Source organism: Delphinapterus leucas, chromosome 19, assembly GCF_059928025.1.
Source record: "Delphinapterus leucas isolate spDelLeu-1000000601 "Yukka" chromosome 19, BTC_Dleu_Yukka2, whole genome shotgun sequence".
Taxonomy (NCBI): domain Eukaryota; kingdom Metazoa; phylum Chordata; class Mammalia; order Artiodactyla; family Monodontidae; genus Delphinapterus; species Delphinapterus leucas.
In genome coordinates this window covers 15849630-15872156 of record NC_143147.1, presented here as the reverse complement: position 1 = coordinate 15872156, position 22527 = coordinate 15849630, and the positions used below count along the sequence as shown (strand labels likewise).

The following is a 22527-nucleotide window of genomic DNA, read 5'->3' as shown; positions in this document are numbered from 1 at the left end:
CTGTTACGTCCCTGCCCTGTCCCTCCGTGGGTCGCCCGCGAAGTCTGATCTGGGATGCGGAGGTCCAATGGAAAGGTTTGCCCAAATCCCGCGAGAAGAGGTGGCTCGTAGCGCCCGAGCAGGCTGAAGAGCGCCGTGCTTTCTAACGTTGCTGTTCCGCAGTTCTCCTGGCCTTCTGCCCCCTCCCAGGGGAAGAAGGAAGGCACTGGTGGGTTTCTCCAGTTCTGCATCCCGATCCGTGCGAACTTTGAAGCGGTCTTGGCCGTTCCGCGGGCCCGGCAGCTGGTAGCCGGCGGGAAGAGAACTGCTTGGCCGCGGCTAATGTCTGCCGCGCTTCCTCTGCAGTATGAAGACACCGGAGGCGCCACTGTTAGCTCCGGACTGCTTTCCTTCAGACCGGGTCCCAGCTCCAGCCCCTCTCCCTCCTCAGGCTTCCCCAATGGATAAAAATACGGACCCTGAACTGATGCCACCGACACCCGATGGCGATGATCCGCCCCGGGTGTCCCCAGATCCCATGGCTGTCTCAGCTGTGTCCCAGGAGCTGGAGGAGGGGGACCCAGCTTCTCTCTCCATTCCCCTGGAAACAGGGTTTGGTATTCCTAGTGGGTTGAGCCCTCGAGTCGAAGAGCAAGAACTTTCTGAAAATGTGAGCCTTCCTGCAGAAGAAACGAACAGGCCAGAGTTGGGGCCCGGAGAAGACGTGGAAGGTGTGTCTGAGGAACCCGCTCCAGAGGATGAGGGATACACGTAAGTGGTGATAGCAGGTGGCTCAGGAATCTGTGGAGATTGGAAGTGTGAGATATATCTTATTTGCCAGTCCTCAGCCCCACTTCTCCAGGCCCATTTCCACTTTGCTTTGGTGAACCCAGGTTTGTTGTTCCCCCATCTTCCTTCCAGCGTCTGGAGCTACAGCTTCTCCCAGGTACCTCGGTTTCTCAGCGGTTCCTGGTCAGAGTTCAGCACCCAACCTGAGAACTTCTTGAAAGGCTGTAAGTGGTAAGTAAGCATAATGGGGCAGGGAGATAATCACGCTCAGGATTTCCACCTTAAAATACCCCAGTTATCTGGGAGAAGGATCCACCATGGTGGGAGAAGGAGTAAGAATTCCTCTGGATTGAGTTTGAATTTCATTTGTGGACTTCCCTGGTGGCGCAGTGGTTGAGAGTCCGCCTGCCGATGCAGGGGACACGGGTTCGTGCCCTGGTCCGGGAAGATCCCACATGCCGCGGAGCGGCTGGGCCCGTGACCCTGCGCGTCCGGAGCCTGTGCTCTGCAACGGGAGAGGCCACAACAGTGAGAGGCCCCCGTACCACAAAAAAAAAAAAAAAAAATTCATTTGTGATTGTGTGTCTTCTACTTCCTCAAGGTCTTGGGGGTGCTTACCTATACCAGAGGTCAGCTCAGCCCTAGTCCTACACGTGGAAAATACAGGTCTGTCCAGCTTTCTAACTCTTTCCTACTCCTAGGGCCCCTGATGGCTCCTGCATCTTGACCAATAGTGCTGATAACATCTTGCGGATTTACAACCTGCCCCCAGAGCTGTACAATGAGGGGGAGCAGCTGGAATATGCAGAAATGGTAAGAGTAGGGGCTAACTCTGCCCCTTCATCAGACACTGCGCATTTAATTCCTTCCTGTAGATGGAGAAACTACAGTCCACATGTTTCCTGTTCACAGGCAGGACATTTCACCATGAGGTTCCACAGGTAGCATTTTCTACCCTGAATTCTGACGTCATTTAAAGAGGTGTTTGTCCTTCTTTAGTTAAGAATATGTGTTTTCCATAAAAGACTAGTAGATTTCTCATGGTGGTTTTTTTTTTTTTTTTTTTTCCTCACGGTGGTTTTTAATTGACTTATAGGTATTTATTGAATGACTACCAGTGTGTCACTTACTGTGTTTGGTGTTGGGATAAAGTAATGAATGTGACAGATGAAGAGCTGCCTTGCTTTCTTGTACGGGACATAGACAACAAACGTAGTCCAATAAATAATCAAGTTCATTACAGATTATAATAAATGCTACGAAGGAAATCAACAGAATGAGGAGAGACTAACTAGAGGATGCCGCTTTAGATAAAACGGTCGGTCAGGGAGGGACTCTCTGAAAAAGAGACATTTGAGCTGAGACCTGAAGGATGATGAGATCAGTCCTGTGAAGAGCTGTAGAAAGAGCGTTCCAGGAAGAGGCAAAGATGCTACAAAGACCCAGAGCTGGGGAAGAGCTTTGTGTGTTCAAGGAACAGAAAGAAAGCCAGTGTGCCTGGACCAAGGCCAGTGAGGGGGAAAGCCTGGTGAGGGTGGAGAGGTGGCTAGCAGCCACATCTTGTCAGATCTTGTGGGTAGGGCATTTGGAGTGTTTTTGGGGAAGCCGTGGGAGGGCTTTTAGAAGAGAAGAACAAAATAATGGCTAGAGAATAGATTGTGAGTGGGCAAGAGTGGAGACTCATTAGGAGGCATTTATCACGGTCCAGGCGAGAAATGATGTTGGCTTGTGCTGGGGTGATATCAGGCGAGATAGATGTGGGTGGATTTGAAGTATATTTCACAGGACTTGGAAGTCAATTGGGTGGATGGAGGTACAGTTTACTCAGAGGATATGAAGAGGTATTGGGACAGAAGTCAAGCGTTTTTAGGCACTTTATTTTTTTTATTTTTAAAAAATAACTTTATTTATTATAAATAAATTTATTTATTTATTTATTTTTGGCTGTGTTGGGTCTTCGTTGCTGTGCACGGGCTTTTCTCTAGTTGTGGTGAGCGAGGGCTACTCTTCATTGTGGTGGCTTCTCTTGTTGCGGAGCACAGGCTCTAGGCACACAGGCTTCAGTAGTTGTGGCAAGTGGGCTCTAGAGCGCAGGCTCAGTAGTTTTGGCTCACGGGCTTAGTTGCTCCGCAGCATGTGGAATCTTCCCAGACCAGGGCTCAAACCCGTGTCTCCTGCACTGGCAGGCGGATTCTTAACCACTGCGCCACCAGGGAAATCTGGGCTTTTAGATACTTTAAATGTGAAATGTAAAGCTAAGGAGAGACTTTGCGAAGGGCGCTAGGGATATACTTTGGAAGCAGGAGAGCATGTCGATGGTATCTTGTGTCTTGAGAATGGAGTCAATCTCAAGAGAGAGTGTAGATGAAGGCTCAAGCAGAGCCTGGAACACTCCAGCACATGGAGGTGGGTGCAGGAGAAATTATAAAAGTGGAGGCAAAGAGTCATGTCTCATGCTGTTGAGAGTGAGGGCAAATTTAGAGAATGACCCAAGAAGACATAGTGACCTTGACGAGAGCACTTTTAGAGAAGTGCTGGAGGTAGAAGGTAATTAGGGTAGGAGGAAGAGAGAATTCTTTGGAAGTGTTTTCCTGTGAAAGGGAGCTGAGAAATGGAATGGTGACCGGAGGGAATGTGGGGCTAAAGAAAGGTGAACAAGATGCTTCTGTGAGGTCAGAATTACCCCGCAAGAGAGGGAGGAATTGCTGCTGTTGTCGGGGATGGTGACGAAGTCCCTGCGTGGCTGGGTGAAGACAGGATCCAGAGCACACTGAAGGACTAGACTGACAGGCGCAGAACCCTTCCTTGCCGTGGGAAGAAAGGCAGAGGATGCGTTCAGAGGCAGCTGTTTGGTCGTGGGAAGATTTGGGTGTCTCTCTCTCTTGGCTTCTCAGTGAAGCATAAAGGGGATGTTATCAGCTGAAAGCAGAGGGTTGTGGGGAGAGAGCAGAAGGTGTGAGATGATCGGTCCTGGGGAGAAGAAAATCAAAACCACCAAGGAATGCTTGGTGTAGAGTAGCATTGCTATTCTTTGCTCAGTGCCCACTAGAAATTTGTTGTCAACCATGTAAAGTGAGACCAGTTAGCATGGTTGTGCATCTTTCCCCAGTAAGTTGACTGTAGTTTCTTTGTTTGTAAAATGAGGATGATAATAATAGCACCCACCTCATAGAGTTGTGGCGAGGATTAAAAGAATTAGGGTAGGACTTCCCTGGCGGTCCAGTGTTTCAGACTCCATGCTTCCACTGCATGAGGCACGGGTTGGGTCCCTGGTGGGGGAACTAAGATCCTGCACGCTGTGTGGCACAGCCAAAAAAAAGAAAGAATTAGGGTAAAGTGCTTAAAGTATTGCCTGGCATGTAGTCAGTGTTCAGTACATGCTAGTAGTCCTTGGTGTTAGTTGGATGCAAGCATGGACTAGAAGGAATAGGAGGTCTGGCTGGGGTTTGCCAGGAGAGAAAGACAAGGGGTGTTTCGAGAGTGTCTGCAGGGATACTTCGAGAGTGTCTGCAGGGGTACACCTGTTGTGCTTGACCAGAGTGTAAAGTGGGTAAGAAAATGGATTGTGAATGGGTTTCTGATGAAGCTGAACAATTGTGGTGGAAATGGCAGAGCAAGGGAGCTGGGTGGGTTGGAGATGGTGGTCAGAGATTGTAGTGATGATTCGACTGGGAGTGGGCCCCTGGTGTAGAGTGAGGGCCACGGCCGTGGGTGCTAAGGAAGTCAAGGAATGGCAGAGGCCAGGGTGTTGGGTGTTTTTATTCATTCTTTCATTGATTCATTCATTCAACAAGTTTTCAATGAGCACATTCTATGTGCCAGGCTTGTTTTTAGCTGCTAGGGGTCGGTCAGGAACAAAACAGACAAAAGTCTGTGTCTTTGTGAAGCTTCTATTCTAGTGTGAGAAACAGGCAATAAAGAAATAACACAGTGAAATATATATCTGACAAGTACCATGGAGAACGATAAAGCAGAGAGGAGGACTGGGGGAATTCATTGCAATTTTAAAAAGGGAGGTTGGGGGCATTCCCTGGCAGTCCAGTGGTTAGGATTTGGTGCTTTCATTGCCATGGCCCCGGGTTCAATCCCTGGTCTGGGAACTAAGATCCTGCAAACCGTGTGGTGCAGCCAAAAATAAAAATAAAAAGGGCAGTCGGAGAAGCCTTCACTATTCAGGTGAAATTTGAGCAGAGATCTGAGGGAGTCAGGGAGTGAACCAACGTGATATTTTGGGGAAGAATATGCTGGGCAGAGAGAACTGCAAGCTCAAAGTCCTGGTGGAAGTGCACGTCACCGAGAGTAACAGTATTTGTGGGGAGCGAGAGACTGAATCAGGAGATAAAAGTCTCAGTGAATGAGGGAGGGAAACAAAAACAGGGAGCTAATGTGATGGCAGGAACTGCAGAGGAGGTGGAGTTTGGAGAGGTGAAAAGATTTGGAAATGACCTTGATGTTTGTACTGAGGAGGGGAGTGAGAATGAAAGACATTTCAGCCTGAGAAAGCCACAGCGTTGGGCAGGTCCAGGTGGGTGGACAGGGCGTTCCGAGAAGATGCAAAATAAGGGAGTTTGAAGATTCTAGAGTGGGAATTTCAGAGGCCAAGGGGTAAGGATTTGGGGGGCAGGGAGGAGGGTGGGATTGGGGCCGATCAGGGAGTGTGTTGAGCAGCGAGCAGGTGGTGGTGAGACCAGATGGCCCGGAAGCCTGGGACTTCTTTGGTGCCCGAGGTTCGTGGGGGTGCCGGGCCTTGATGGTGAAAGAAGGGTGCGTTCCAGGGACGGTCCTGAATGCCTGCCTAACCTGCATCTCTGTGAGATCAGAGGCTGCAGACATGTGAATTCTGTGTGCAAGCTGTAAGGCACTCCTAGCCCTGGTTCCTGGAACAGAAACCAGTGGTGTCCAGAAACCAGGGCTGGGTGGGCGTGGCACAGCCAGCCTGAAAGAGTTCAGGAGTAGGGGTAGTTAGAGGAGACTGGAAATGTGAGAGGTCGAATATTTATTGTACACATTCACTTGAGAGAAATGAGAATGTTAAAAAGGGGAAAAGGTGGGAATTCCCTGGCGGTCCAGTGGTTAGGGATCGGTGCTCTCATTGCCGAGGGCCCAGGTTCAGTCCCTGGTGAGGGAGCTAAGATCCCACAGGCCGCGTGGTATGGCTGAAAATAAAAGGGAAAAAAGTCATTGTTACCTACCACTCTACAAGATTCAGCCCTCTAAGTTTTTCTACATTCTTTCTAGGTACCGGAGCTCTCTGTGTGGTTGTAACTCTTTGGTAGATGGTTTTGTACACTGTTTTTTCTTTTAACAATCACATCGTAAATGTTTTTCACGGTGTTCCAGTGTTCATAGTTATGCTTAATGGTGTATGGTATTTCACTGACTGCCTATGATAGTTTTCTTACCTGTTCACCTGTTTTGGACTTTTGGGTTGTTTCCAGAATTTTTATATCATAAATTATTTTTCAGTGAACATCTCCATGTGTTTTGATGGAGATTCTTCAGAGAATCAGAGAAATTTTACAAGTAAGAAACACCCTAGGTCAGAGAGAATCAATATCTCTTTTTTAAGTCTCGTGATACAGAGAGTCAATTTGTTTTCGAAAGCTTTTTGTGCTGCTTATTCTTTTTTTTATTATTATTATTGCTGTTGGCAATATGAGTGTACCAATTCTATCATAGCCTAAATACCTAAATACTCATTAGGCATTTTCATTTTTAATGTCTGCAAGTTTAGTATGGAAATAGACAACATTTGTACAGGTGGGGAAATTGGGGTAGGATATTTTGGGGTATTTGCGTACATCTGTGTACTGCTTCTTCCCACCATAGTTTCCCAATTCCTCCCCTCCCTTCTCCACCTTTTCACAGAGCTTTCTGGAACTCCTGTTTCTAACTCTCCACTTCTTCCCTGAGTACTCTCTGTACCCCGTGGCTCTTGCCTGAGGCTTTCCCTTTCCTGTACCCTCTCTGGGAGAGACTGTGCATCCTCTGTGCCCTACATATCTCAGGTTGGAGAGGGAGTGTCCTCATTCCTAAATGCTATATCCAGACAATTGCTCTTTCACTTTGTAAAAACTTTTCCTTTGACGCTTATGCTGTCTGATTCTCCCTAACTCACTGAGGACATTGGCATCTCATAGCCTTCCTGTGCACCCCAAGTCCTTCTACCATCTTGGTGACCTCAGGTATCCAAACCAGAAGCCAGGGTCTCCTCCTTTAATCTTCCATTTCCCTAACCCCCATGTCCAGTTAATTACCAAATCCCATCAGGTTCTTGTGATCTTCCTAATCTATCCACTTCACTTGACTGCCTCTGTTTTAATTCAAGGTGTTATTATTTTGGGCCTTATGTTATTGGAACGGTCTTCTGTTTCCATTTTCCCATTAAAACATTTGACTGCTGATTGTACACTAGGTGTTGGGGAAACAGTGGTGAGCAAGACAGACATGGTTCCTGCCTTCTCAGATGGGTACGCTGTAGCGTGGAGGGCACAGAGGGCTCTTGGAACGTGGAGCAGGGCACCTGGCTCAGCTCGAGGGGCTGGGGAGGCTTCCCAGTGGAGGAAGTGTCTAAGAGACCCAGAGGATGATTAGGATTCAACCAGGAAGAGCCTCTGGGGGAAGGGAAGGAAGACTATTCCAGACTTGGAGGCTAGTGTGCGTGAAAGTGTGCAGTTCAGGAGTGTAGGGAGTTGGCACCTTCTAGGGACTGAGAGTCAGGATAATGGGACGTGGAGCTATTACAGGAGTGAATACAGGGATGAGGGATGAGCCTGGAAAGGTGGGTATGGCGTAGACGCCTGGTAAGGGAAGGCTTCATAGGAGATTGGGTTTTATACCGAGGGTTTTGGGGAGGCATTGCAATGTTTTAAGCAGGAGAGTGACGCTGTACAGGATTCCAGGGGCCTCAGTGTGGCTGCAGGGTGGAGAATGGAGGGGCAGATTGGAGTGTGGGGTGCAGGGAGGCTGGGGGAACGTGTAGAAATGCTAGCAAGAAGGCAGTGGCTTCACGTGGGATTGAAGGCAAGGGGACAGGTTCAGGCGAACCTAGGAGGTGCAATTGGCAAGCTCTGGCCTTGGGTTGGACCAGGAGAGGAAAGGGAGTGAAGGGTAGTAGTAGTCAAGGTGCTCACATTTCAGGCTTGAGAACTGGGTGGGGAGCCCAGGAGGAGCAGCCGGTTCACAGGCTGCAGAGGCTGGGTCTGTTCCAGAGAAACTGAGTTTGAGGACCCTGTGGGATGCCCCAGTGGAGCTTTCCACCAGACAGTCGGATGCAAGGGTTCAGGGTGGAGAAGTGGACCCTGCATTCACGACTGGGTGACATCACCCGAGGGCCAAAGGGGTGACGTCACCCCGCCAAAGGACTGGTATCCAACTGATGTAAAGATTTCCTTCAAGTCAGTAAGAAAAAAGCAACAACCTAGGAGAAAACTGAGCAAAAACTAGGAAAAGGTGCCCTTAAACACAAAAATGTCTAACTTCACTGGTTAGACATTGAGAAACGCCAGTTTATATCGTAATGAAATACCATTTCACAGCCTTCAAATTGAGAAAAATTTGAAAGTCTGACAACACCAAGGGGATGCAGAGCAACAGGCGCTCGTACACGCTGCTGGGGGGAGAGTAAATCTGGATGAGCACTTTGGGAAAAACGTGACATGATCTAGTAGAGCTGGCAGAGTGCAGACTGTAGAGCCCCAGTGATTCCCTCTTTAGCAGAAACTGCAGAGAAACCCTCCCACACGGGTACCAGAATGTTACAGCACACTAGCCAGAAATTGGGAAAACACCAGTGACTGTCAGTGGAGAGGGATGGGTGAGTGGAGCGCTGTACAGCAGGGAAGATGCATGAATTTGAGCTCAGTGTGTCACCGTAATCTCACAATCGCGGTGGGATGCATACAGCTTGCTACCATTCATATTAAGTTTAACAGCACGCAAGACCATGGTATATATTGTTTTTTTCTCTGTCTGAATGTATTCCTAAAGAAATACACGAGAGTGATAAATTCAGGATGGTGTTTACCTCTGAGGGAGGGTTTCACTGGGAAGAGGTTTTAACCGTTTGGTAAAATATTTTGCTTCTTAAGCTACGTGGAGGACTCACAGGGTTTGTTTGGCTTTGTTTTAATACTTCTTTGCTTGTTTGAACTGTTCAGTAAGTTTTTTTAGAGGATCAAATGGTGCCTGGTAGGCACTCGGTAGATATTTGTATCATTGGTTGGTTCTTTGTTTCTGGGTTGGGATATTACTTGTTTCTTGCTCTCTAAGTGTTGAAAAAGCAAAAGGGTAAATCTGCATGGCTTTTGGTGGCCCAAGTCTGATGTTAAAGTCTGAGCTAAACCTTAAACTTGGAGATCAAGATCCTGTTCTTCATATTTACCCCGTCTGCCTTCTCCTACCTGGTTAAGTGCCCACAGAGCATCTCCCTCTGCCATAAAACTGCTAGATTTCCGAGTGGGCCTCCTTTTCCCACCAGTGACCCAGGCATCCCCGCATCTCTGTCCAGGCTCCCGTCCTTCGAATGGTGGAAGGCGACACCATCTATGATTACTGCTGGTATTCTCTGATGTCTTCAGCCCAACCAGACACCTCCTAGTAAGTGATGTCTTTCGCCTCCCCTCCCCGCCGCCCCCATTTCAAGGGGACCCTCCACTGAGAGAGTCAGGGGTCTCAGGAGGAGGAAAGCTTGCTGTGCCCTTCAGATGTGAGCTGAGAGGGCCGGTCAGTTGGCTTCCTCCCCTTCCTTTGACAGCACTGGGGCCTCAGTGTCCGTGTCTCTCTCAGCGTGGCCAGCAGCAGCCGGGAGAACCCGATTCACATCTGGGATGCCTTCACTGGAGAGCTCCGGGCTTCCTTTCGCTCCTACAACCACCTGGTAGGGACCTCCCCGCCCAGTCCCAGGGCTCGTCCTGGCCCAGCTCTCCTTCCTTGAGAACGGCTGAGGCTCTTTGCTAGGCCTATTTCCAGCCCTTTCCCACCCCCAGGACGAGCTGACGGCAGCCCACTCGCTCTGCTTCTCCCCGGATGGCTCCCAGCTCTTCTGTGGCTTCAACCGGACCGTGCGTATCTTCTCCACGTCCCGGCCCGGCCGCGACTGTGAGGTCCGAGCCACATTTGGTAAGCAGTCCACGCCTCTGAGGGAGGAGGAGAGAAAAGGGCCCAGCCACGTGCAGAGGGGCCTTGTGTGAGCCAGGGGGTCACGTGCAGGGTTGAGGCGGGGGTCACATCATCCTCAGTACAGACGTGTGGGGCAGGTTGGGCCCAGTGCACAGGGAAGAAAACAGACTCAGGGAGGGGCGGAACTTTACCTCTGGGTAAAGAGCTGGTTCGCTTTTGAGCCCCGTGCCCTGTACCTTTTGATCTCCCAAATCTTGGTATCTCCAGGAAACTGGAGGTAAAGCTGATTCCCTTTTTCTATAAGCCTTCTGCTTTCCAGCCCTTCAAGGAAAAACAGGTTTGAGAGGGAAGAAGTGGGGCTTGGGCCTTTAGGTCCTTTGCAGGGGATAGAAGGATCTAGGGAGCATCAGAAGTCTTCATCCTGCTTAAAACGAACGGGGTGGGGGAGGCACTGAGTCCAGCACATGGGCTCTGGGACGGGAGACAGAGGTGTACCTCTGATTAGCGTGGTTAATGCCAGGTGCTCTTGCCCTCTCCCCGACTTTGTTCCTTCCCTTTCTAGCAAAAAAGCAGGGCCAGAGCGGCATCATCTCCTGCATCGCCTTCAGTCCAACCCAGCCCCTCTATGCCTGTGGCTCCTACGGGCGCTCCCTGGGTCTGTACACCTGGGATGATGGCTCCCCTCTTGCCTTGCTGGGAGGGCACCAAGGGGGCATCACCCATCTCTGTTTCCACCCCGATGGGAATCGCTTCTTTTCAGGAGCCCGTAAGGTAGGGATCATGTTCTGAGATCCCAAAGCGGGGGGTAAAAGGCAGGAGTGGGGATGTAGTCTGTGCTGTGTTGGGAGATGGGCATGGGAAAAAAAAAATCAACCCAGCTAAAGGAGTGCTTATAAAACTGGAGGGAAGCAGGCATGTGTTGGGAGTGGGGGAGTGGAGGGTAGAAACGATTCTAGGCTCCTGTTCTTTGTCCTTAGGATGCTGAGCTTCTCTGCTGGGATCTCCGGCAGCCTGGACGTCCACTGTGGTCCCTGAGTCGTGAAGTGACCACCAATCAGCGCATCTACTTTGATCTGGACCCGTGAGTGACTGTGGGTCCTTCCTGCCCAGGGTCTTGATGCCCCCAGGGATGCCAGAGCCCACCTGTAGGGTCCCAGCCCCTGACCGTGAAGGGTTCCTGCCCCCGGTGATGACTGCATGCCAGCAAGCCTCTCCTCTCTTCCCCAGGAGTGGGCAGTTCCTAGTGAGCGGCAGCACGAGCGGGGCCGTCTCCGTGTGGGACACCGGTGCGGCTGGGCATGAGGGGAGGCCGGAGCCAGTGCTGAGCTTCCTGCCCCAGAAGGACTGCACCAATGGAGTGAGGTCATAAGTTAATTCTGCAGATTTGGGGGCTTGGGTTGGGGAGAAAGGTAAATCCCTGAGGGAGCAAGCATCCTGGCTCATGGTGCTGACTGGCGCCGCCCATCTGTCCCTACAGCCTGCACCCTAGTCTGCCTCTGCTGGCCACTGGCTCCGGTCAGCGTGTGTTTCCGGAGCCCACGGAGAGTGGGGACGAGGGGGAGGAGGAGGTGGACCTTCCCCTGCTCTCCATGCGCCACGTCCACCTTGAATGTCAGCTTCAGCTCTGGTGGTGTGGGGGTGGCCCGGATACCAGTGTCCCTGATGCTCACCAGGACGAGAAGGGACAGGGAGGGACAGAGGGAGGTGGGCGTGAGTTTATATAAAAAGGTTTTATATGATATTAGAGTCTTTGTGTCTCTTTGGGGAGGCAGATGATGGAGATGGGGCCGGGAGGGGTACCAGCGGGCTCCCGGGTCCAGCAGCACTGGGGACTGGCATATTGTTCCTGAAACCAGGCTTGAGAGGTGGGACTAGGCGGGAACCAATGGGGCTGCTGAGCTTGGTGTGAAGTCAAGTAAGTGGGGGGTGGGGCTTCATGCCATTGACTGGCTGGTTGCTAGGCAACTTGGTAAACTGAAGGGGGGAACCTGTTTGAAATCTCACTCCCAAGGTGGGGGCAGCAGGGGTCAGGGTGAGTGTGGCTGAGCAGGAGTGGCAGGAGCTGTGTGTCAGACTGTTGCGTGTGACTGTGTGAGACTGTGCAGATGGTGACAGACAAGACACCCGCTCACTCCTGCTCAACACTATTTACCATCATCCAGCAGCAGAGGGACCATTAGTCAGCTCTGGGGGAAGGGGAGAGGAGGACCGCCTCCCCCCCTCCCCCGGACTCCCCCAGGAGGCAGGTGACTGAGTAGCCAGAGTCAAGGGCACACATGAAAGAGTAAAGGTGCCGAAAAACTCAGATGTCACATTCTGTATTCCCGTTAGATGCAGGACAAGGGCGAGAGTCATTCAGTAGCTGTCGCTGGTCTGGTTTCTTCATTTATCAGCTCTGTCTTTTTGGGGGGTATGTTATTTCAAGCAGTGGCTCCCCCCTCCCCCCACCTTGCCACACACTGAGAAGGGGGTCTCTGAAGAGATACTGTCAGCAGAGGATTTGATTCTGGACCTCACAGCCTAAGGGAAGGGACTGGAGGCCTGCGACGACTAGAGAGGGGAGAGAAATGTCACCTCTGCCCAGAGGTGCTGAAAGCCAGGGTTCTTACACCCAAAAAGGCAAATCCTCCTCCCTTCCCCCAGGATAATTGGAAACAGCCCTTCCGGCTGCATGCGGGTTTTGGGTTGTAGGTTCTCCGTATCTCCCGGCCCCATTTCTCCCCACAACCATCTAAGAAGGGCCCAAGTTTACCCCCGAATCTCTTGCCTTTCGTCAACCTCCAGATAGCAGTAGAGGGTCTAGGAGGCTGTGACAAAAGATACCCCAGGAGTGGGAGTTCGGCAGCCTGGGTCTGGTTTCGGCTTTATCCCAGATTCCTCGTGTGACCTTGGGCAAGTCACAGGGCCTCTCTGAGCCTCAGTTTCTTCATCACTGCCACGGGGATCCTTAAGCTCTGCCCCTCCCACTTCACACAGGTAGTCGAGAAGGTCAACTCAGCCCACTTTGTAAAGTGCGGAGCCTTCAAGGTTATTATTATTCTCTTCAGACCTCCCCGGAGCAGCGGTGTTGTTTTGGGATGGGGGAGGAGGGGGCTGCGGGAGCGAAAGGGGCTGGGTTCCTCGGGGTGGAGAGGGCGAGAGCCTTTCTGGATTTGAGGGAGCGGAAGATTCCAACCGCTCGGGCGATCCGAGGGCAGGAGGGGAGGTGGGCAGAAACTAAGCCAGAGCCGGAGAGTTGCAGAGACAAAGGGGGCGTGAGAGACCGCGCGGGGGAGTGAGGCGGGGCGGCGGGGTGAGGGCTGGGAGGTGCGCGAGGTGAGGGAGGTGTGGGGGGCGTGGGCTGCATGATCGCCCGCTCCGACTCGGGCTCCAGCTCCGGTTTTTCCCTCCGCCATCCTCTCCCCCTCCCCGCCTCTCCTTTAACTCCCCCCTCCTGGGCTCAGGACTGGTTGGTTTCCTCCCTTAGCCCGCTGCCCTCAATCCCGGCGAGGCTGGGGCTCCGGCTCGGCGCCCCCTTCCCCGCTCCCTAGCCCGGCGCCCCATGCCGCCCCCGCCCGGTCCCCGGCTCCCCCAGTCCCCCACTTAGGCCCGCTCATAAATACCGGGGTGCCGGCGCGTGGGCCGGGGGCGCAGGGCGCCTGCAGACGGCCCCTGGAAGGGCTTCTGCGGGCGGAGCGCTCCGGAGAGGGGACGCGGGTGGAGCAGGAAGCGGGTCCGCGTGGGAGCGGGGGGCATCAGCCACCCGGGTGGCCGGGGCAGAATAGCCCGGGCGGCCAAGGCAGTCACCCCAGGGGGTGAGCGACTTTGGGGGAGTTGGTGCCTCGCCCCCCAGGCCTTGGCGGGGTCATGGGGGCCCCCCGTTCTGGGCCGGGGGGCGTGCGAGTCGGGGCCCTGCTGCTGCTCGGTTTTTTGGGGCTGGTGTCTGGGCTCAGCCTGGAGCCCGTCTACTGGAATTCGGCGAATAAGAGGTGAGCGGCCCGGGGGTGGGGATACCCCACACCCTGTGGGCAGGGAGTCTGGAAGCCTTAGGGACTTTGGGGGCTGGGTTCTCGGAGCTGGGAGGAGGCGGAGGGAGGGTGCTGGTGATCGGATGTGAGCTGATGGGCAACCAGACAGAGGTGGTCTTGGGAGCCAGACTCTCGGGCCATGCACAGAGCTGGATGCGGGTGGTGACAACCATGTGTCAGGAGTTTGAAAGACCCCCAAGGGGCAAGGATTTGAAAGATCATGGGTAGCCGGGAGGACAGTGGAGTGGTTATTTGGGTTTGTGGGAGACCTGTGTGGTGTCGGGGGCTGGGCTTAGAGGGAGCCTGGTTAATGTCAGCTCTCAGGAGAGCAGCTGAGTAGGTGCTGCTGAGGTGCTGAGAGGAAGGGCAGGGTGCCTCCCTCCCCAGAAGGGACTCAGTGGTGGAAATGGGAGGGAAGGGCTCTCAGTTTGGGGGCACTGGGGACAACTCCCCCAAGGCTTTTTGACCCTTCTTCACACATCCGTCTCCTAACTCTTGCCCACAGCCGGAGGGTCTGTGAGTCCTTGGTGGAACAATTTCCCAACCAGAAGATTTTCCTGCCTTCCTGGCTTGGAGATTTCTTTCTGGAAGAAGCCTGGAGCCCCCTAAAGCCCCCACTTTCCCTCTTGCATCTGGAGTCCTGAGGACTCCGTTGCCCCCTCCCCCATCTTTGCTGCAAACTCTTCCATCAGACCCTCTGTTCTGAGGCATGCTTGCTTTGCTCTGAAAAAAGGCCAGGGGTCAGATGAAACTTCAAGCCACACAGAGTAGGACAGAACCCTTGGGAGGTCATTTGGGTCCCTTGCCTCCATGCAGATCCTACTCCCTGTTAGCAAAAGAGTTTTGTGTTTTGAAAACTTCCTAATTGCCTGGGGAGGCTGTGTGAGGCCATGCAAAGAGGGTGTGCTTTGGAGCTCATCAAATCCTAGGTCTTAATCCTAGCTCTGCTGCTTTCTGTTGTGTGGCCTTGGGCAAGTCACTTAACCTTCCTGAGTTTGTATCCTCAATCCTTACAGGTTTTATGAAGATTAGAGGTAAGGTATTTGAACATATTATATGCTCATTAAAGGAGAACTAGGGTAATTATTCTTCCTCTCTTTACTTCACAGCTTCCCTCACATTTCCTGTCCTGGCCTCCCTCCCATATCTCTTGGGGTCTAATCTCAAATGTCTTTTCCCCTCTCAGTCTCCTACCCACCAACTCCCAGATGCAGTTGGAGTATCAGGAGCAGTGTGAGGATGTAAGTTAGGCTTATCCTGATAGAGCTGAGAAAATGGAGTTAGGGTGTTCTGGGAGCTCTTTGGGATGTTGGGGCAGGGAGGGAGGGGGTTATTTGGGAGTCTGGGAAGATACCAAGCAGCAGTCCCCTGTGACCAAGTTCTGAGACCCTGTCTGCAGCTGTTGGCAAGTAGTGGCTGTGCTGGGCCAGTGGCTGCCGGGGCTGAGGGAGATGTGGACTTGTATCAGCTGTGGGTCGAAAAGTCAACTCTTTCAATTCCAAAGCAATAGGGCACTTTCCCTAAGAAGTGTGGGACCTGAGGGAAGTGGGGTACTGAGCAGGGAAATGTCTGGGGCAGCTGTTTCGATTAGCCCCATTTAGGGCCATTGCCAGACCAGGCATTTGTGTCCTGTTACATTGCCTGGGTACTTGGGACACTGGTCTGGATCACCCTCCACACCCCCTCCCCCACCCCGCCCCCTTTGCCCTGAAATCGCTGAAATTCAGTGGTGGCCTGTGGGAGGGGAGGCTCTGCCCCCATGGTTGACTGCCATGGAATAGTGAAATCACCCGGGAGGGGTGGGCTGTGTGGTTCCAGAGAGGCCAGCTCCTTGGTAACTGGCATCCTGTTGCCATGGCAACAGGACCAGTGATGGAGCAAGAGATGGCAGTGTGCATGTGGTGAGGGCGGGCTGAAGAGTGCATTTGGGCACACCAAGGGGCAGGAGACCTCTGAGCCTGGCTTCCTGCTGCTTCCGTGAGCTTCCAGAGACCTTAGTGCCTGCTCTGTCAGAACAGACTCTCCACTCAGACAAAGGCTGTCCTGCAGGGATATGGGGTGAGGGAGGCAAAGCTCTGGGGACCAGACCTCTGACACCTCTCGTCCTTATCCACCTTGCCCTCCTCCCCATAGGTTCCAGGCAGAGGGTGGTTACGTGCTCTACCCTCAGATCGGGGACCGGCTAGACCTGCTCTGCCCCCGGGCCCGGCCTCCTGGCCCCCACTCCTCTCCTAATTACGAGTTCTACAAGCTGTATCTGGTAGGGGGTGCCCAGGGCCGGCGCTGTGAGGCACCCCCTGCCCCAAACCTCCTTCTCACTTGTGACCGGCCAGATCTGGATCTCCGCTTCACCATCAAGTTCCAGGAGTATAGCCCTAACCTCTGGGGCCACGAGTTCCGCTCACACCACGATTACTACATAATTGGTACTGCTGGGCAGCGGGCAGGGTCGAGTGGGGAGGTGCTCCTGGGATCGAGGGCAGATGAGGGAGGGGACCACTGGAGCCACCTCGTGTGGTGTTGGGGCCAGGCATGGAGACAGAATAGGTGTAGACTCTGGAGGGCCAACTTCTCCCTCTGGTTCTTCTCTCCCAGCCACATCGGATGGAACCCGGGAAGGCCTGGAGAGCTTGCAGGGAGGTGTGTGCCTCACTAGAGGCATGAAGGTGCTTCTTCGAGTGGGACAAAGTGAGTGGGGCTGGGGCACACCTCCTAGGGGCCGAGGGGCAGTACCATCGTGGTCAGGGGGCTGCTGTCTCAGCCCCTCTCTCAGCCCTTCCCCGTCTCCAGGTCCCCGAGGAGGGGCTGCTCCCCGAAAGCCTGTGTCTGAAATGCCCATGGAAAAAGACCGAGGGGTGGCCCACAGCCTGGAGCCTGGGAAGGAGAACACAGCAGGTAGGAACCAGGGGTCCAGCCTCCTGTCTTCCCTAGCCTCCTCTGCTCTCGGACCCCAGCTGCCCTAGCTTCACCCTCTCCCTCCCTCCCTCTTCAGTTTTGGGGGCAGTGATACAGGAAAGAGGAGAAGAGAGGATGGGAGGGTGGGAGGGGAATGGAAGCCAAATGAGGAAAAGACTCAATCAGAACTAATTAGCCAAGTCAGTGCTTCAATCAGTGCTGTCAGAGAAGGGGGGAGGACTCCTTGGCATGGAGCTGAAGGGCTGGACACACCTGGATTCCGAGTGGGGCTTGGACGGGAGGGGAAGTGGGGTCCCCAAAGGGCCTGGGCACTGCTGGGGAAACCCATGGGGACCCGCAAAGATGGGTGTCCAGATGCCCGGGTGGCTCCTTCAGCCCCACCCCCTCTTTCCTCCTTCACCCCTTCCCTGCCAGGTGACCCCACCAGCAATGCAACCTCCCGGGGTGCTGAAGGCCCCCTGCCCCCTCCCAGCATGCCCGCAGTGGCCGGGGCAGCAGGGGGGCTGGCGCTGCTCTTGCTGGGCGTGGCAGGGGCTGGGGGTGCCATGTGTTGGCGGAGACGGCGGGCCAAGCCTTCGGAGAGTCGCCACCCTGGTCCTGGCTCCTTCGGGAGGGGAGGGTCTCTGGGCCTGGGGGGTGGAGGCGGGATGGGACCTAGGGAGGCTGAGCCTGGGGAGCTAGGGATAGCTCTGCGGGGCGGTGGGGCTGCAGACCCCCCCTTTTGTCCCCACTATGAAAAGGTGAGTGGTGACTATGGGCATCCTGTGTACATCGTGCAGGATGGGCCCCCCCAGAGCCCTCCAAACATCTACTACAAGGTATGAGGGCTCCTCCGACCTGGCTGTCCTGGATCCAGCCCTTTGTGGGGTGCTCCTCCAGTTTAATTCATGGTTTGAGGGACACCTCTAGCATCTCCTTGGCCCCCTTTGCCCCCCCAGCTCCTTTGCTCCTCCTGGCTCTCACCTCTTCTCCACTTTTAGGATTCCCTAAGACATCCACCCAATGACCGCCTGCCCTCTGGTTGGCTGTGTGTGCCCCTCTCTGTCTCTGTGTTCCTGGGTCCTATTCCCCTGGGGAGGGGGCAAAGATTCAGCCTCTTCGTCTAACCATGACCCAGGGATCCTTGTCCCCCTCACCCACTGAGAGCTAGGGGTGGGAACAGTCTGTCTTTTGGTTGGCACCTCTTTCTGCCTCTCACTGTTTTTCTCTTCTTTTCTCCTCTCTCTCTTATTTTCTGTCTCTCTCTTCTGTCTCTAGGTCTGTTCCTCTTCCCTAGCATCCTCCTCCCTGTACCTCCTTTTATTTACCCTCTTGGCTTCTTATCCTGTACCTCTCCCATCTCCAGGGTGGGGGCATCAAAGCATTTCTCCCCTCAGCTCCCTCTTCTGACTTCTCTTACCAACCACTCCCCTCAGTCTGCCAAAAATGGGGGCCTTATGGGGAAGGCTCTGGCACTCCACCCCAGCTCAGGGCATGGGTAGCAAGGCCTCCTCCTCTGCCCTGCCCCAGGCCTCTACATATTTACTCCAGCGATTTGGGATGGTTGGGTCATGACAGCTACCATGAGAAGTGTCCCGTTTTGTCCAGTGGCCAATAGCAAGCTATGAACCAGTCAGGACACATGTGGACTTGGTCTGATGCTGAATGGGCCACTTGGGACAGGAAGTGACTTGCTCCAGACAAGAAGTGACCAGGCCTGGACAGAAGTGGCCTGGGAAGTGGAAGCAGTGCAGCAGGAACTGGAAGTGCCTTCATCCAGGACAGGAAGTAGCACTTCTGAAATAGGAAGTGGTCTGGCTGGAACCGGAAGTGGCTTAGTCTGGGGGGTGGGGGGAGGTGGATGGTTCTTACTCTGTGGAGAAGGGCGGGCAGGAAGAACTTCCCATTTCAGGAGGAAGCTGGAACTTACTCTAAGAAGATCGGGTGGACTGAGGTTCTTCCTAGTATTCAGTGTCATGTGCCAGGATCTCCCTTCCCTTGTTCTCTGTGCTGCTTTTAGGACAGCTAAGGTGGCTGCCATCTGCCATGGCAGGCTCAATTTGTCTTGTTCTTCCCTTTCCATATCCCAGTATAATCTCTGTTACTCAACAGGATGACCCCAAGAACCCACGTGTTGTCCCCAGTAACCTGGATGGCTGTCTTGTTCATCACATTCTCCATTTCCTACTCCCTTCAAACTCAACACAGCTCCCTTCTTAGTGACCAAAATGGTGGCCTACTGACTGGTCTAGCTGACAGTGGTCCTTAGCAACAGCCAGTCTTTCCATAGTGACCAGCTGATACCTCTTCCTGCCCACTAGTGCACAATTGGGTGTTGCCTCAGTTTCCTCCCAGCTCATTTCCTTTAGGTCAGAGCTGCCTTTGGGCACCACGTCGGCCACCTCAATCACCAGCCAAGATGGTTGCTTTGTCCACCAGAGGTCAAGCTATCTCTCTGGTGCTGTAGTTCCCAGCTCCTTCCTGATTTTTCTAATCGCTCCTTCCAGAGAACAGGAAGTTGATATTGCCATGGGGGAGGTGGCGGGGTATGGCCGTCACCTCAATAGTTTTACTGTAAAAGGGAAATTTGAACAACAAAAACCAAAAAAAAATAAAAAACTTCAAAAGTTGATGAGAAGGCTGGAGAATGACTGGACGTGAATTGGGGCAGAGAAATGGTGATTAGAACAGCTTTTCAGCTGAGTGTTGAATTGCATGAAACCAAGGGGTAGGGAGGGGGTTGTGTTGGATGGGCGAGGTGGACAGGGCCTGGCTGGCGGAGGGGGGTGTGGTCATGGGCTGGGCGAGGAGGCTGAGGAAAGCAGCCCCTGCCAGGGCAGGGAGAGAGGAACCCAGGTGGCAGTGGGTTGCCAATACATCCCAAATGGGGCTGTCTGTGAATATGTGTTCACTCACGGGGGAAAGCCCAAGTGTCTATTGCTAAACCAAGTATCAGATTCAAGGCAAGTCTCAGTCGGAAACAAAGTGGAAAAAACATGCTCACGTGTTCAATCTATTCCCTCCCACTCCTGCCCAAGGCACTCCTGTGCCCAGAAGACTCAGGGACCCAGGCATCGAGCTGCCTATCCCGTGGCTCCCTGTGTACCCATAACCCAGGCTCTTCTCCCCCTAAAACCCAGATGCCCAGTCCCCTAGACTCAGCCCCATTCTCCAACCACAAAAGCAGCAGCGAGGAGCATCGCTGCAGCCAGTCGGTGGGGGTCACAACCTCTGACCTGCCTGCCCCTCCCCTGACTTTAGGTCCCCTCCCGCTGTCTCCCATCTGCCTGGAGGTCAAGGGGTCCTCCTGCCCCTCCTCTGTCTAGTGGGACCCCTGCCCCTCCCCCTGTCTGAGCAAGATGCCTGGGTCCCGAGAGGTGCAGGCACTGTAGGAGGGGAGTTGAAAACTGGGAGGCCAGGTGCTGGGCTGTCTGGAATTTACTCCTGCCTTCTAAGCCCACACTGGAGCTGCCCGAGGTGGGGAGGCTGGAGGGGGTGTGGAAGGGCTGGTTCCTGCCCCTTAGTGGGGGTTGGTTGTCATGGCAACATCCCCTTCTTCACACAATGGGAAGCCCCCCTCAACCTCCCGCGTGGATGGAGCCGACAGCCCCATCGCTGGCTATCAGCCTCAGGGACTTGGCAACCGTCACTATGGCAACCCAGAGCCCAGCAACAGGGCCCAGTTGAGAGAGGGAGGGGTCCACAACTGGGGCAGGGCTGTGTGTGCGAGGGGGCAAGGGAGCCAAGGAAGACTCCCCTACACGTATATCCAGAGGCACAGGTGGAGAGAAGAGAGGGAAGAGAAGTGGGGATAAATAGTCTCCGTGACAGACAAACATCTCACCAAAGCAACCGAGACATCATAACATGCTGAGAGACAGGAAGACACCTGGGGACAGATGCACAGCTGGGGAGAGGAACAGCACATTCTGCACATTACCCTGGGACACACCCCTTCAGAGAACTGGCATCTATAGACTCTCCTCTCCCCAGACATTAACAATGCAAGATCTAGAGCCTTCCACATGTGTAGTGATCTTTTGAGCTATTTGAAAGCTCAGGTGACTTCCACACAGAAAAACACATGCCATCCTATTCGCTTTCTAGGTACAAACACACAAAAACACTCCTAGGGTAACAAGTACAACAAAGCAAGAAGAGGTGCAGGAAGACATTCATTCATTCATTCATTCATTCACTCAGCATCATATTAAATGTCTGCTTTGTTCCAGGTACTATTTCAGGCACTGGTAGTATGAGGTGAATAAGGCAAAGCCCCCGCTTTCATGAAATCCACATTTTGGTGGGGAACAACATAATAATATTTCTGGTAGTGATAAGTGATATAAAAAAACAGAGTGAAGAGGATGGAGAGTATTAGGAAGATGCTTTAAATTAGGAGGTCAGGAGGGTCCCTCTGAAGAGGTGACATTTGTTCAGGACCTTGAATAATGAGGAGTATGGAAGGCAGGCACTATGGGGAAGGGCAGAGCAGAAAGACGGAACAGCAAGTGCAAAGCATAGAGGTGAAATCTCGACAGGCTTGGGAATAGTGAGAAAGACATCACAACCACACACATGTTCTAGATGCGTCCTGTCTTTCCCCAGCCTCAGCGTGTAGGGTAGCAAGTGACCAAGGAAGAATCCACATTTAGGAAGTTGATCTAACTCCGTCTTCCATTTTTTCCCCTTTGTTTCTTTCTTTCTTTCTTTCTTTTTTTGACCTAAAAACATGCTTTTTTACTTCATTATAATAAATACAAAGAAATCAGCACACAAAATACATTTCCAGATAAACACACCAGTTTTATAGAAAAAGATATAAACATTTACTTTAAGGTCTGGGGCGGGAGGGGGTCCCCTTTGTTTCTTGTGTGGATGTGAGCTGTGTTTTCCTCAACTAAATTTTAGGCTCTGGGAGGGCAGGGATAATGCTCTGAGATTTTGGGGCTGTGGTACAGCTGCTGGTACAGAGTCTAGAGCAGAGTGGGAGTAAAGGATGTGAGAGAGCTGGGGACCACAGAACGTAAACCCAGCATAGGATGGAGGCTGTCCTGGGGGCTGTGCTGCAGACAGAAGCTCACACTTTTCCATCCTTCCGAACAGAAGCAGGATGTAAATTAGGTTGAGGTATGTATGTTTGTGTCTGTGGTCTATGTTGAGGATTTTAAGAAAAGGAGAACAGAGCAAAGGGTTGCAGTGGGGATTTCTGATGGGGAATGGTTGACATCACAACTGGAAATGTAGTTAGAATGAAAAACAGAGCTTCCTAAGTGGAGTCACAAACGTGGGGCATCCCCTGCCCTAGAGAGAGTTTCAAGATCTGTAGGCAGGCTGGGAGAAATGTGGCAGGCTGGTTTGGAGGCAGGGGGCTAGCTGGGATGGGCTCAGAGAGTTGGGTGGGGGTAGGGAAAAGGATACAGAATAAATGGGAGTGAAAACTCAGCACAGGAGAGATGTTTGAAAGGCAGCAGCAAAGGTGGAGTCCTGTAGGGAGTTCTGAGGGGACCAGGTCCTAGGGTCCCCTGATTCCCAGAAGGAATCGAAGCATTCCACGGCCTGGCTCTCCCACTTCCCTCAGCTGCCATCAGAAACTCAGGCATCAGCTCCCTCCAATCCAAGTGGCTAGTGGTGGTGGTGGGGAGATTCAGCAGCCTCAGGGGGCGGCAGCTGGTGAGTGGGGAGGAATCTGTGTGCTCAGCAAACAGCAGCCTCAGTGCCCAGTGGCTGCTTCCTC

General features: G+C 53.1%; 2 protein-coding genes across 2 annotated transcripts; both read left to right on the top strand.

The window, feature by feature from the left end:
• Window positions 1-67: 67 nt before the first annotated feature.
• LOC111185754 (telomerase Cajal body protein 1) lies at window positions 68-11634 on the top strand. The gene is made up of 10 exons (XM_022595619.3): window positions 68-750; window positions 901-999; window positions 1470-1581; window positions 9278-9366; window positions 9556-9646; window positions 9756-9888; window positions 10451-10659; window positions 10866-10969; window positions 11116-11250; window positions 11366-11634. The coding sequence occupies exons 1-10, from the start codon at window positions 347-349 to the stop codon at window positions 11610-11612; spliced, it is 1623 nt and encodes a 540-aa protein (XP_022451327.2). The 5' UTR covers window positions 68-346; the 3' UTR covers window positions 11613-11634.
• Window positions 11635-13591: 1957 nt separating this feature from the next.
• On the top strand, window positions 13592-21105 carry LOC111185911 (ephrin-B3). The gene is made up of 5 exons (XM_022595971.2): window positions 13592-13856; window positions 16029-16321; window positions 16491-16583; window positions 16686-16790; window positions 17226-21105. The coding sequence occupies exons 1-5, from the start codon at window positions 13735-13737 to the stop codon at window positions 17633-17635; spliced, it is 1023 nt and encodes a 340-aa protein (XP_022451679.1). The 5' UTR covers window positions 13592-13734; the 3' UTR covers window positions 17636-21105.
• Window positions 21106-22527: the final 1422 nt, after the last annotated feature.